The sequence below is a fragment of the Spea bombifrons genome, chromosome 2, assembly GCF_027358695.1.
Source record: "Spea bombifrons isolate aSpeBom1 chromosome 2, aSpeBom1.2.pri, whole genome shotgun sequence".
In the NCBI taxonomy this organism is placed as follows: Eukaryota; Metazoa; Chordata; class Amphibia; order Anura; family Pelobatidae; genus Spea; species Spea bombifrons.
In genome coordinates this window covers 72,874,069-72,888,485 of record NC_071088.1, presented here as the reverse complement: position 1 = coordinate 72,888,485, position 14,417 = coordinate 72,874,069, and the positions used below count along the sequence as shown (strand labels likewise).

The 14,417-nt window shown below is 37.7% G+C and overlaps 1 protein-coding gene across 1 annotated transcript in view; it reads left to right on the top strand.

Moving 5' to 3' along the window:
- COL16A1 (collagen type XVI alpha 1 chain) overlaps positions 1-13,361 on the top strand; it is a 65,411-nt gene extending 52,050 nt beyond the window's left edge. Inside the window, exons 50-71 of the mRNA XM_053454753.1 lie at positions 306-359; positions 1,362-1,415; positions 1,650-1,703; positions 2,893-2,937; positions 3,011-3,064; positions 4,051-4,086; positions 4,333-4,395; positions 5,859-5,930; positions 6,013-6,066; positions 6,190-6,234; positions 6,503-6,547; positions 7,387-7,440; positions 7,524-7,577; positions 7,656-7,706; positions 8,018-8,107; positions 8,283-8,318; positions 8,608-8,652; positions 8,741-8,929; positions 9,169-9,235; positions 9,552-9,725; positions 11,167-11,244; positions 11,771-13,361. Coding sequence (XP_053310728.1) covers positions 306-359; positions 1,362-1,415; positions 1,650-1,703; positions 2,893-2,937; positions 3,011-3,064; positions 4,051-4,086; positions 4,333-4,395; positions 5,859-5,930; positions 6,013-6,066; positions 6,190-6,234; positions 6,503-6,547; positions 7,387-7,440; positions 7,524-7,577; positions 7,656-7,706; positions 8,018-8,107; positions 8,283-8,318; positions 8,608-8,652; positions 8,741-8,929; positions 9,169-9,235; positions 9,552-9,725; positions 11,167-11,244; positions 11,771-11,967 — 1,611 coding nt within the window. The 3' untranslated portion in view covers positions 11,968-13,361. The remainder of the gene's footprint in view (positions 1-305; positions 360-1,361; positions 1,416-1,649; positions 1,704-2,892; positions 2,938-3,010; positions 3,065-4,050; positions 4,087-4,332; positions 4,396-5,858; positions 5,931-6,012; positions 6,067-6,189; positions 6,235-6,502; positions 6,548-7,386; positions 7,441-7,523; positions 7,578-7,655; positions 7,707-8,017; positions 8,108-8,282; positions 8,319-8,607; positions 8,653-8,740; positions 8,930-9,168; positions 9,236-9,551; positions 9,726-11,166; positions 11,245-11,770) is intronic.
- Positions 13,362-14,417: the final 1,056 nt, after the last annotated feature.

Below are 14,417 nucleotides of genomic sequence, written 5' to 3'. Positions count from 1 at the left end.
TATTAGTGCAGTACCTTTCATCACGCTCCAACTTTGTGATGTTCCTTAGCTAACAGAGGGACCTAAGCCTATAACACCACCAATATGAGCACAGCACTAAAACATATTTTATATCTCCAGATTGAAGTGCTTTCTTTTATAAACTATGTCAAGGACATGGTTCCCATGTATCATTTAAATAAGGAGTCCCATTTCTTATTATCAGGATCAGATAGACCACTATTCCACTATTAATACCTGAGGGCAATAGATTTGACACGGCAGTATAAGTAGGAACCATAATCTACCCTTTTTCATGTTTTGAGGGCATGCAAGGAGAACGTGGATCACCTGGACCTCAAGGAGAAAAGGGAGAACTGGTAAGATACAAAGAGGCACTACATGGCTACAGCTGCATGAGGGCAATGTGGGTACAGTATACATATATCCTAGTTTAAAGAGGGTAATTATACAGTAATTAACAACTTTACACCCAAATGATCAAGTGACCCAGCTTGCCTCATATGGGTTGGTATAGAATTCACATTGATAACTTTCTTTAGAGCTGTTCTATGGTTGCCTTGGTGTGGTATAACTAACTACAGAATATTGAGGATGATAAATAATGACTCAAGCATTAGTTATATAACAATAGGTGCTACAATCTGTTGGGGATTTGGATATTTCATTCTTAATTTTAAGGTCCTCTGGGGAGTCTGATATGCTTTGTCGTGGAACATAGGAATGAGCTGTTCCTCATTATTAGGTTACTCAGCATATTGTAGACTCTCCAAACTTTCCAACAGATATATCCCTCCTATGTAAAGCGCCTCTACCACTGGGGCTGTATTACTCTCTGCTAGCAGCCCCTGCCCACAGATCTTCTTGATCACCATTAAGTGTCACTTGATGGTGCACCTGAGAAAGAGGGAATACTCCTTAGTGATTACTAAATGCACAAATCTTGCACGGCCCAGATGAAACAAGAATCCCAGACGCAAAAATGCATTATGTTATTTATACCATTACAAACCCAGCTGCATGAAGTAGAATTTGGGGGTTACCTTAGTGATATCTAACTTAATGACTTAAATATGAAATAGGAAGAGACAACCCAATGAGCTTCTTATGAAAAAAACAGCTTGTTTCTTCTAAAAATGTGTAGTTAACTTGGTGAGATTATGTGAACATATCTTCATTGATTTAAATAAAACAATATCATAATTAAACAGCGTTTATGTGTAAAGTTTATTAAAGTATCAATATTTTGAAAGAACTTTTTACATAGTACTGATGTTTATAGTATGATCGAGAAAACTGGGAACATGATAAATGTATGGAAAAAAACTGCGATGTAAATACTTTTCATGTTTTATATATAGGGACCTCCTGGTCTTCCTGGTTACCCTGGGGCAATGGGACCTCCAGGACTCCAGGTAGGTACAAAATGTTGGGGCCGGTTGATGAGAACGAGATTCTCAAAATCTTTTAGGTAATTCTCTGTGTCACCTCTATTTGTATCTGCTTCTATTTTTTTAGATAAACATGGGTTTCAAAATTCATTCAGGGGTTCTGGTTATCGCTTTCTTCAAATATATTTAGCTTTTTCAGGGAATACCTGATTTTCAAACTGTATGGTTTGTTTTTGACAATTATATTTTTTCTTCCAGGGCAGTAAAGGAGAGAGAGGATACACTGGACCAGGAGGAGAAAAGGGAGAATCTGTGAGTTTGTGATAGTGTTGCATGCCTGGCACTTACAGTCATGTGAAAAAGAAAATACACCCTCTTTGAATTCTATGGTTTTACATATTAGGACCTAGTAACAACCATCTGTTTCTTAGCAGGTCTAAAAATTAGCAAACACAACCTCAGATGAACAACACATGACATATTACACTGTGTCATGATTTATTCAACAAAAATAAAACCAAAATGGAGAAGCCATGTGTGAAAAACAAAGTACCTTATTATTCAATATCTTGTAGAAACACCTTTAGCAGCAATAATCTTTTCCTGTATGACTTTATCAGTCTCTCACATGTTTGTTGAGAAACTTTGGCCCACTCTTCTTTACAACTTTGCTTCAGTTCATTTTGCAGGTATTTGTTTATGCACAACTCTCTTTAACCATTCTGTTGTAGATCTCCCAACATGCTAGGGATTATTGTCATGTTGCATGGCCCAATTTCAAGCTTTAGCAAAATAAGCCCAAATCATGACCCCTCGTGCTTGACAGTTGGTATGAGGTGTTTGTGCTGATATGCTATGTTTGGTTTTTGCCAAATGTGGAGCTGTACAATATGGCCAAACATTTCCACTTGCTGATGATCAATTACTCAAGGGAATTTAATTAGCAGCACTAATCTCTCTGCTATTTAGCATCTTAATATCTTAATTCCTATGGAAACAGGAAGGGTGCTTCTCCATTTTGCCTTTATTTTTGTTGGATAAATCATGACACAACATAATATGTTACCTGTTGACCTCCTAAAGCACATATGATTGTTATTATGTCCTACTATGTAGAACAATAGAATTCAAAGAGGATGTACATTTTTTCACAAACTGTAAAACTCTTTATATGTGTCCAATTTGTTGGCCTGCTGACTCATTAGAGTTGATTCACTGGATAATTTGTGGATGTTCAGTGTTGCTGACCTATTGGATTTTTGTATTGCTTTGGGGAGGGGTCAGAATCTAACCCTAAAGGCATTTCTATGCACCTGCTTAAGTGAGAGATGATCTACTTGGACCAGAGGAGTATGGCGTTTGTAAGATATTTATGTTAGGTTTGTCAGGTTTTATTAAAGAATGATCACCTATCCCATAAAAGAAGTGTAAGAATTCCCTGTCACTCCCCAAAATCTTACTCAAATGCACACATAACCTATTGTTTTTCTTTGTCTATCAGGGCCCCCCTGGGATACCTGGAATTCCTGGGCCTGCTGGCCCTTCGGTAAGTAAGCAATTTGCCTTTAACAAGTGGATATTTCCTGCAGAGGTAATAATGCTGTTATCTCCTTCTACAGGGCCCAAGAGGAGAACGTGGAACTCCAGGAGGCCCTGGAGTGAAAGGTGATCAGGTGAGCATTAATATATAGACCTTAAAGATATACTAGGCTTCTGAGAGTTTCCTGACTATAAAACACCCCATGTTTTGTCCATACTTTATCATTAAATGGTTTTAACACTAACAGTGTACCTCCATTAGAGTGCAGATGGAATGATTGTTTTTCCTCTTTACCGTCCATTCTCTAATCTTATTTAGACTTTTTTCGGATACACACAACCAGCACATATGTCGATATGGAGGAAAAGTTAATAACTATTTTTAGTGAGGGTTTGTGTATCTGTGAATGAGCTACTCACTGGCATTTTATTGAACTCTGTCTGCCATTCTCAATAGAGACTATAGGACCCAAGGAGTTTATTAGTATTCTACGTCTCACTTATATGCTCTACAAGAAGATAAATTATTTGGAAAATGTTAAAAAGTATTAAATATAATTGTAGAACAAATGTGTTATGGATAAGAAGTGATCCTTGCACAAAATAATAAACGTGGTCTTATTACCTTAGCAGCCAGAAAAAATCATCTTTTTTTTATTTTTTTTTTATTTTGTGTTTGTTATTTTTTTGTTATCATAGTATATGATAACAGTTGATATTTTGGTCATTTATTGGATAAAAGGTGGGTATTGTGGGTATTGCTGTTAAAATTGTGGGTATTGCTGTTAAGATTGTTAGATTGAAATGGGTTCAGAAATACTGCCTTATAATTAAGGCAGAAATAACTTTTTGATTTGAAGATTTATGTTTTTTATGTTTATTAGGGATCAATACAGAATACAGAATACATGACACTGTAAATAAAGATGTATGGCTTAAAATATATTTTTCTTTGCAGATTCCCAATGGTATATATTTATATTGTTGTATAGTATCTTCTTGTGTTGTGTTATGTTGTAGTCATAAGACTTAGAGCACATAAATCATACAATAATTAAGATACAGAGCATCGTAAGGTAATTTTCAATGTGGCCTGATCTGTTCTGTTCTTGCTCTACAGGGATTTCAAGGCCCTCCTGGATTCCCTGGACCTGCAGTAAGTACTAGAGTAATTTAAGAAAATGGAGGACGGTATTAGACTATACCCCTCTAGATTGTGAGCTCGTTTGAGCAGGGCCCTCCTCACCTGTTGTCTCTGCAATTCAATTTGTTATGTTACATACTACTTGTCCATCCATTGTACAGCGCTACAGAATTTGACACTTTGTTATACAATCCTTTCAACTGCAATATGGATATGTAAACTAGACAATTAGAAGTCTTAATCATGCTTCTGTTTTAGGGTCCCCCTGGATTTCCTGGAAAGCCTGGGTCTGCAGGACCTGCTGGCCCACCTGCTGAGAAGGTGAGAGCCACGTAATTCAAGAAATCTCATTAAATAGGACCTGGCTGCATTGAACAAAGCAAAAATAACTTAATAGGAAAGGGTGTATCATGCACTGAGAGGTTTTGTTAACTACTGGAACAGTACATATTACATAGGGGTTTAATATGGGTTCCAGGGTGAAGTTATATGAACAAACTTAAAATTGTACAAATGTATGTAGTTATTGTGTTGGTTTTTTTTGCATTCATCATCGGGGGGGGGGGGATTCATCGTATTCGTCGAAATTAGCATGTCTCCGTCTTCGTGTTCGAAGACAATTCGTCCAACATTTTTGTTTTGGAAATTCCATTTGTCTGTCCGGTTACCATGGAAAAGAAAAGTGATAAGGGTACCCGTACCACCAATATAGTGATACAATAAGTGTATAATAAGTGTATAAAGTCTAATATTTAACAAAAAAGTACTTCCCCTTTTCCACGGCTGCAACCCTAGAACAACATTCTCCGGGTGTTGATAAAGAAAATCACTTCCACTTAGGGGCGCTCATGTTTTTTTGGGGAAAAAAAGAAAAAACAATAATAGTGTAGCCAATAACAGCAAATGTGATTTCTTAACTTGTGGTAAGTATTGCACTTACAGTTGTTCTGTGATATTCAAACTCATCTCAATATCTTTGAATCTAGATATAGTGAAAGGGGAAACTAACAAAATTGTGCAGTATTTTAACCAATACAGTAGAATAAGGTAAAATTGCACTTACAAGAAGATGAGCGCACTTGTCTGTGTGCTAATAGGCTGTAAATCAAGCTGTACATCAGATGGCTTCTTCTGGGTAGTCTTGAAAAAATAGTCCTCAGATGTTGTTGGATTCTCCAGGTACTTCAGTGTTTTACACCAAAGAAGAGCAGGAATGTGCTGGTGCCAAAATTCTTCAAAAAAAAAAGTGCAAGTGCCGTGTGTCTCAGAAGAAGGAATCAGGAGAATCATATGAATAGATTTATCGGGGAACACTCCCCTTAGAATATTTAAAATTTATAAGAAACAAATAAATAGATAGAAAAACGTGGAAAGATAAAATAAATAATAAAGTCCCAAAATAAATCCTAATCCAAATGTGCAAATCCTCAACGCTTTTCACCTAGACAAATATAATGGCTTCCTCAGGAGGAGTGATTCAAAAAGTAAGTTGTTCTCTCCGTTCTTTCTGTCTTTTATCCGGTCCTTGTACGGAACCTCTGTGTACGTCACTCGTACCTCCCTCTCCTCTACGTCATGACGTTAATGTGCGCCCTTAAGTGGAAGTGGTTCGGTTACCATGGAAACAAGAAATAAACATGTAGAAGACGTTGTATTAAAATGGCGAGATTCTCCTCCTCTTAGTGTACTTAGATATATAGTTATATATAAAACATTGTGATTTGTGTTTATGGCCATGTTGTCTAGTCCTTCAGAGTTGACTGTTTATTCTGTCCTGTGTTCAGGGCTCAGAGGGGTCTCGCGGCTCTCCAGGAATGACTGGCCCACCTGGCCCACCAGGACTTCCTGGTATACAGGTAAGTTTGACCCTTACGAGGAAATAATTACATTGAAAAGCCGTAGCCCATATTTGAACGTTATTACCTTTTTTGTGTCCAGGGACCACCTGGAATTGAGGGATTAGATGGCAAGGATGGGAAGCCTGGCCTGAGAGTAAGTATCGAATCAATAAAGATGATAGGATATGATGATGATGGGTAACACCTAGTGTAAATGAACTGAATAATGTAATAATATTGCTAGCCTATGTTTACTTTAATTTCTTTGCTTTCATAGGGAGAGCCAGGACCTCCTGGATTACCTGGGATGAAGGGCATTCCAGTGAGTGAATTGCTCTACACACTTGTCCTCAATTTTTGTATCTAGAATATGCATCCATATGCATGTGAAAAAAGAAATAATCCAAGTTTAAATTTAAAAGTCTAATTGAGCATTGGAAAACTCTTTTGCAATAATGTTATATATATTGTCTTATACAAGGGAGATTTATTTTGTTATTTTTTCAGGCAGTCTGGGTGCCAGTCAAATCCTTTGCATATGCAGACCACCAACTAAAGAACAATGTTCTAAAATACTGTTTATTTTTCAGGGATTCAAAGGGAAAACAGGTCACACAGGTCTGCCTGGGCCAAAGGTACACACATTTTTTATGTATATCAGATGTTTTACTGTTCTTTAAGTTCATTTATGTATTACTGTTTACTTTTGATTTGCATGAACAAACAATGTAGAAGATTTTTTTGTCTCAAAGTGAAAAAGCAAATCAGACACAAAGAAACTGTATAGTAAACATGAGATGCAAAAATATTTTACAAATGCAATATCTCTCAGCTTGTAACAACACTTGGGGGGGGCAGTCTACACTGCTTATGTTTCTTGTGCCGCTTTCTGAGAGCTAGCATTAAATATAGTTGGAAGATTTTATTTCATGCACACTTATTGTTATTGATGGATAAATGGAGTACACATTTCTCCAAAGAGTTTTGCAAATGTTGTTCTCCCAAGTGTCACCAAGTTACCAATGAGGAACATTTTTAGATCTATTGTGTAAGGCCAATTAACTTGACATACTAAGTCTTAATCACCCAGAGGGACCATCTGACTCATGAAGTCTCTGGAAGAAAGATCTTCATTCACTAAACATGACTTCATTAGAATTACCACACAAATTAGCTCAGTCTAGGTAATATCACCACATTATCATATGACTGGCTACAATAGAGACCTCCTCCATGACTGAAAATGAATTGAGTTTATTTAATTCACTCCTACACTGTATTAATTTGCATATACAATTTTTACTATAGTGCTTTATTTTTTATTTTTTTAAAGAATTTATATCATACTCACAAAGTATGTATATTACTCACAGAGTATGCATTCTTCTATAGAGGGCTGTCAATACTAAACTGTTAGTAAGATAAAACCACTTTAATACTGTAAGATAACTTACCTTTTCTTATTTTAATAAAGGGAGATTGTGGGCCTGCAGGACCCCAGGGAAGTACTGGAAGGCCAGGGGCAGAGGTAAGATAAGTTTTAGATACCTTACTGACCATCTGGAGTTCCTCACTCACCTTGAGCTAACTGAATTCAAAAATCATTTTTAGGGTGATCCAGGCCCCATGGGACCACAAGGACGTCCAGGGCCTCCGGGACATGTGGTAAGCCAAAAAAGACAATGGGAGGATATTAAACTCCAAAAGACTTCCATTTTTTCTTATATGGTGTCTCTCTTCTAGGGACCTGCAGGAGCTCCTGGACAGCCAGGCAATCCAGGACCACCAGGACTGGTAAATGTTATTAGAATGGGATAAGGAGTTCTCGTATCAGGAACTCACAGGCATAATATTTCCTTTTTTCTTAATAAGCACCGTGCTTTTGTAAAATTACGTTTCTAAACTTTACTTAACAATAACAGTAACAATAAGTTTAGCTGCTCTTAATACAGTACTCAAACACATCCTTAAGGTGTTATACTAGCTTGGCGTTCAGTTATATTTTCTTTGTTGGTAGCCTGGTCACCTCACAGATTTAGAGTACTCTCTACAATTGCATGGACATTGTGTTACAGTTATTCCTCCTGAATTTTCCATTTTCATAGGGAATGAAAGGTGACCGTGGAGCCCCAGGTGACCGTGGTCTTATGGGCCTTCCTGGTGAACCGGGAGCCCCAGGACATCCTGGACCTGCAGTAAGTATCAAAGACATAACTTGTGTGTAATATTTTAACTCGCTTAAACAGGAAGTGTGAAGAAGCAGCTTTCGTAGTTGAGTTAGTTTTTTCCCTTTTATCTATGGATATGGTAGATCAGTCAGAAATAAAAAAAAAGTTATCTGTATAACCGTTTCTTTGTATCTTTCTATAGGGCGAAATGGGAGCAGATGGATCTCCGGGTAAAGATGTGGGTAAAGCTGTATTATAAGCCATAATATGATCTATTTCTTTCTTCTGTGTCCCATGCTCTCTATCGACTTTTTCTGAGTCTTTCTGAGGACACACTCGTCCTTCTGTCCCACTTCCTCTTCCCTCTTTAATTTGCAGTTTAAACTATTCATAAGCAAAAAACATAGTACTTCCTTTTACCCTCTTTTCTGATTTTGCCTAAGATTTTCTTTGCTTTGATAATACACAGTGAAACAATTGTAATGCTCTTATATTCTATATTTCAAATCATCTCCACTTTTCATCAGGGTTCGTCAGGACAGCCTGGAATCCCTGGTACTCATGGACAGAAGGTTAGATAGCATTCATGTTATTGGGGATTTGGGACTTAACAGGTGTCACAAAATAATAATTTGTAAATTATTTTCCCAAATGTTACAGGGAGAACCTGGTGTCCCTGGCTCAGCAGGGCCACCAGGTGAGAGAGGAAGGCCGGGATTGCCAGGGGATTCTACCAAGAGCTCTGCTATGGGCATAGTTGGCCCTAGAGGTCCTTCTGGGGAAAGGGGAACCCCTGGCTCACCTGGGCCTCCTGGTGCCCCAGGAATTCCGGGAACTCCAGGAACAATGGTAAGAGAGGCGCAAACATGCATTCTCATTTCATGGATGAGTTAAATGCCAATCTGAATGTTGCAATGTGAATGTATTTTAATACATCTGTTTTTGCTACTCTTTTTGACTTAAATGCAGTCTCTTTGCATATAAATATGATACATTTAAATAACATAAAAATGTATGACTGGATATGATCCTTTGTCTGCTATAAGCAGAATATATAACATAATATATTTTGTCTTTTTCTTTTCTAGAGTGAGCCGGTCAATTATGATGAAATTAGAAGGATGATAAGACAAGAGATGATCAAGATCATTGATGGTATGATTACCTGATGTATCTCAAATCAATACCAGCAGCTCCACTTACATAAAGCTAATTGAACATAGCATTAACTAGTTTATTCTTTAATACATATAATCCGCAGCAACCAAAATAACTCTTGTATTTTAAGTGTGCCTGGAATACTCAAGCCCAACCTGCTTTGTTGAGAAAAGAAGCAAACATCTAACCCCTTGACCATCCTTAAATAACCTCATTAGGACTGGGGTTTTTTTGTACAGAAAAGAAGTGTAGGACAGTATGTGTAAACAATGCAGTTCAAAATATGACATGTTGCTTATGGTATATCCAATAGAGAGGATGTCATATTATGCTCGCATGCAAACGCCAGTTGAGATGGTTTCTGCACCCGGAAGACCAGGCCCACCTGGGAAAGATGGAAGCCCTGGACGTCCAGGAACCCCTGGAGCCCCAGGACTTCCAGGACAGATTGGCCGTGAAGGACGGCAAGGAGTTCCTGGAATGAGAGGTGAAATGAACCTTGTATATAGATTGTGTTTTCTAAACCCATTTAGAAATGTTTGGGAGGTGAATTATAGACCAACCAGCACCAGATCTACTCCAGTCTACAATTCCTATGGTGGTCAGGTAGTAATAGCCCACTATATAGCTGGGATGTCATTGAAAATATATGACTGGATAAAGAGTCATCCCTATGCAAGCGAATGTGAATGTAGTGTGGTAATAACTAAATCTAACTTCTAATTCAGTGGTATATAATGTAGCATGGGGACAATGCAATGGCTTCTTTTATATGATACTGTCCATGTGTTGGCACTCAACAGGGTAAAATGTCACTGGTAAACCCCCTGCCTTCCTATAAATGTTAAAAGGCAGTTTATTTCAACTTTCTGTGGTGTGCTAAATTTGTGGGTTTTAGAAGTTATTTGTGGCATAGAATGTGCATATAATAATGTGTTTAACTAAGCAATGCTAATATTCAGTGCCTTCCATTGAATCACTTAGCAGAAATACTTTTCTATTGATTACAAAATAGCTTTTTTAGCTGCTACTGTCTAGATCACAATTTAGAGTTTAATCAGGGAGTTGAGTCACAAACCTAGAATTTTTAATCACTGTTCACACCAATTAAGGTTTAGACAATTAACTGAATTGAACTCATTATTTAATGCGGTGGTTTCCAACAGAGTCCTCGAGACACACTAGCTTGACAGTATTTGTAATCCCACACTCTTTTTCAATAAGGAGATTCATAAAACCTGGACCATTGGGGTGCCTTGAGGATGGGATTGGCAACTGTTTTCTAATGCGATACCTTTGTGGAGTTGGAAAAACTGTGATTTAAATGCTTTTGGCCATGAAAACTACACATTCATGAATCCTAGCACATGACTATCTCCACGGTTTTTATAAATAAATACTCCATAAAGGCCATAGGAGGAGAGCTATGTGGTGTTTAACCAAATATAAAAATATAACAAAGGTTCGTCTACATTCAAAGGTATTTATTATAAGGTAACAACACAGCAAATACATTTATCTCATATACACACGCATAGCCAAGCACCACAGGACAACAACCCCCTTTTATCGCTCTCTCTATACATATAACAATTCCCTTCAACACAATTTGATCTCACCCAATGTTAGGCCTCCAGATCCGATAATAGCTCACTGCTGGGAGCTGACTCTTACCACATCCACCATGGAGGAAAAAGGAAAAAGAACTGAAAGAGTCCATGTGTGGTATTATATTATATACCCTTCATTTGACATCACATCCTGTTTCATCACTTCCTTTAGTGAACAGTGGGAGGGAAGGATTCTAAGAACGCTCACCTTAACCTATTCCCTTTGTTTATGGGGACAAGACAAGTTACCACAAGCTATACAAATGATACACCAATGTAGGTAGGAATGGTTATAAGTTTGTTTTCTGCTATTTACAGGTGAACCTGGAACAAAGGGTGAAAAGGGTGCCAACGGTATTGGTGCGATGGGTGATGTTGGCCCACCAGGACCACCAGGTATGACTTCATTCTCACATTTATGCATAGGACACGTGGTCAAGTATTTAGACTGGAAGAAAGGAGATTTAGTCTAAAGCAGAGGAAAGGGTTTTTTACAGTAAGGGCAATAAGGATGTGGAATTCTCTGCCTGCAGAGGTAGTTTTATCGGAGTCTGTACAGACGTTTAAACAGCAACCGGATGGATACTTAATAAAAACATAATATTCAGGGATATAATATTTAATTATGGGGAAACATCTTAATGATCCAAGGGGAAATCTGACTGCCATTTTGGGGTCAAGAAGGAATTTTTTCCCTGGTTAGTGCAAAATTGGAAAGAGCCAAACTGGGGTTTTTTTTTGCCTTCTTTTGGATCAACAGCAACAAATTAACAGATATAAGAAAGGCTGAACTTGATGGATGCATGTCTTTTTTCAGCCTATATAACTATGTAACTATGTAACATTTTGAAGGCACTTGTTTGTGCTACCTTACTTCTCTGTATTGGACCTAACCTTATTCTATTTCTGTTACTAATTATAGGACCACAAGGACCTCCAGGATATGGCAAATTGGGATTACCAGGGCCAATGGGTCAGCAAGGTATACCAGGTATACCAGGACCACCCGGGTCAAATGGTAACCCAGGGAAAGAGGGCAGATGCAACCCATCAGACTGTTACAGCATGATGTCAATGCAGGATTACCAGCCCAAGAACATGAAGGGGCCTGGGCGATAAAAACAAAATCCATCAACATCACCCTCAACAATTCTTCTACTGGATCACCCAAGAGCTATGTCCCGCTTCCTTGCCAGAGTGACCAGCTGCACATTATTTTGTGTAATGTTTTATACATATTGCTCCGTACCGTGAGGCAGGATTTTCTGGCAGAGAAGGGGGAAATTAAGTTAAATCAACCTTGTATTTGTAATCAAGTCCTGTTTTCAATTCAAGCCGTAGTTCTGTCATTACCTTTTTTGTTGTCTGATGTACTTTCTTTGTTGTCTTGGGACATTCTGCTCCTTGTTAAGGTCAACTGTAACTGTCAACTTGTTAAGGAGTACACCCCCTTTCTCATATGCTGTGATTTGGTCAAATGTGAGGAAATAAGGTTAAGATTTGTTGACTCAGCATAGAAATTGATCACCCAGATGGACTGTTGTATCAGACAAATATTTTTACCAAAAAAAAATGTTGCCCACACAATTGCATTGGAGAAAGGCAGTTTCCTCTAGACTTTGGTTAAGTCTCTTTGAATTGTGATATGATCCAGATATGAGAATAGGCCTTTTCAAATGGGAACCTCCAATTCATCTTGTAACAACTAGTCCAGTTTCCATGAGGTGTTTAATCCACAACTACATCTTGTAATAAAGTGTTCTTTCTGATCACATTAGTTATTTACAAAAAGATTTATGATTCAAAAATTGCATAAACAAAAATACAAATATAATCCAACATGTAAAATTGTGCACTTGATCTTTGTTTGTTTTAGCGCTGCAATCTTTTCTTGTTATTCGTCTGCTGCAGTACATGAGATAAACATAATGATTGTAAAAGGTGTGAGGAAGAGCTGGTACGATACAAGTGAAATCTGTTCTAAAATTGCCTCATTTCTATTACCGAATGCAGCATTTTGGATTATATTTGATCATCTTCAATGGAGAGAACTTGTAAAAACACACAATAATTTTTTGTATATGTCTGTTTCTTGCTACATTGATGTATTTACATTCAATTTAATTTCTGTGGTCACAATAACTTCATGAAAATTACATTTATTGGTGCTGCCTTTCAGAAAACTAGTATTTTTGCTTTAATGAAATCATAATATTTCCTCTTCTCGGCAAAGGTTGAGAAAGAACGTTTTTTTTTTTTTGCCAGGTGTACAATTGCCAACACAAGTGTTTTGTTTACATTTGTACATATTTTTTACTTGTTCAGAATATAGTTTAAAGAACCCATTTAGTAATGCTGTAAAGGTCCCCAAGGTCCTACAAGAACCACATCAGTCATTTTTTATTCAGGACTTTATCTTGTCTGCCTTTACCACTGTTTGTAGTTGTTGATGCATTATGTTGGTAAATAAATGGAAACCTGGTATACAAGTGATCCATTTGAAGGTGCAGAAAGTTGGTGTCCCTGTGTGGTGTTTCTTTATCAGTTAGTTAGGGGAAGGACATCCTTATCATATGGAGCTTTGCCCAAATTGAGCTGACTTGATCTCTTGATACATCAAAGTGCCCATCGCTGGAGGGGAGCGATTAAGCTGCTTTCTTTCTTCTGTCAAACCAGCCTGATCCAGAAATCTGCACAGGCTTGCTAAGCCATAGTTTGTACCCGTTATTAATAAAATATATATACTAATTAAGTAATATGGATGTGCTACCTATTATTATTATTTCGTTCTTCATCCTTAGAGAGACTCCCATCAGTCTATGTACAAAAAAAGAAATTGCTGGAGCTCAAAGAGATACAACATTGTCTTGCCGGGGTCAGAGACCATGCTTACAAATTACGTACTCTACCAGCTGAGATGGCATACATGAGAGGTGCAGACATGTTTCATGAGATTGCTCCTCACTTAAAAAGCTACTTAAGTTAGGAAGATATATACCCACAAATTATTGACACTGTCACAACAGATTGCACTTTGGAGACAGGACGCAAGCGCCCCAATAATAAAATGTACGTGGAACTGGTATCCTTGACACGGCAAGTTATTAGCAAATTAGCAAGTTCTATCTATTCTATATAGTTGGGATTAATTATGTAAAGAATAAGATCACCCATGTCCTGAAGGAAATTGGGAACTCATTTTACAAATATGGATCCCTGTATAACATAGTCTCCCAATACAAATCTGAGCAAGAAAGCCTCAGATTCTATAAAATGCATTAGTTTCTTAAGACACATATTTCACAAACCCTAGATCTCAAACAGGAGGACCCCATTAGAGAGAAAGAAATGTACGTCAGGTTTCCTCTGAGACAGGGTCGTAGCTATAAACCACAGGGCCCAAGTGGGAAAACTAGGGCCCCCCAACTTCACTAAACAACATGTCCCACAGTGCCACCTTTGTCTCCAAACAGCTCACACACTTACACATTTATGGTACCACAAAAACTTACACATACATATCCACGTAAACACACAGACACACATACACACCCACGCTAACACACAAA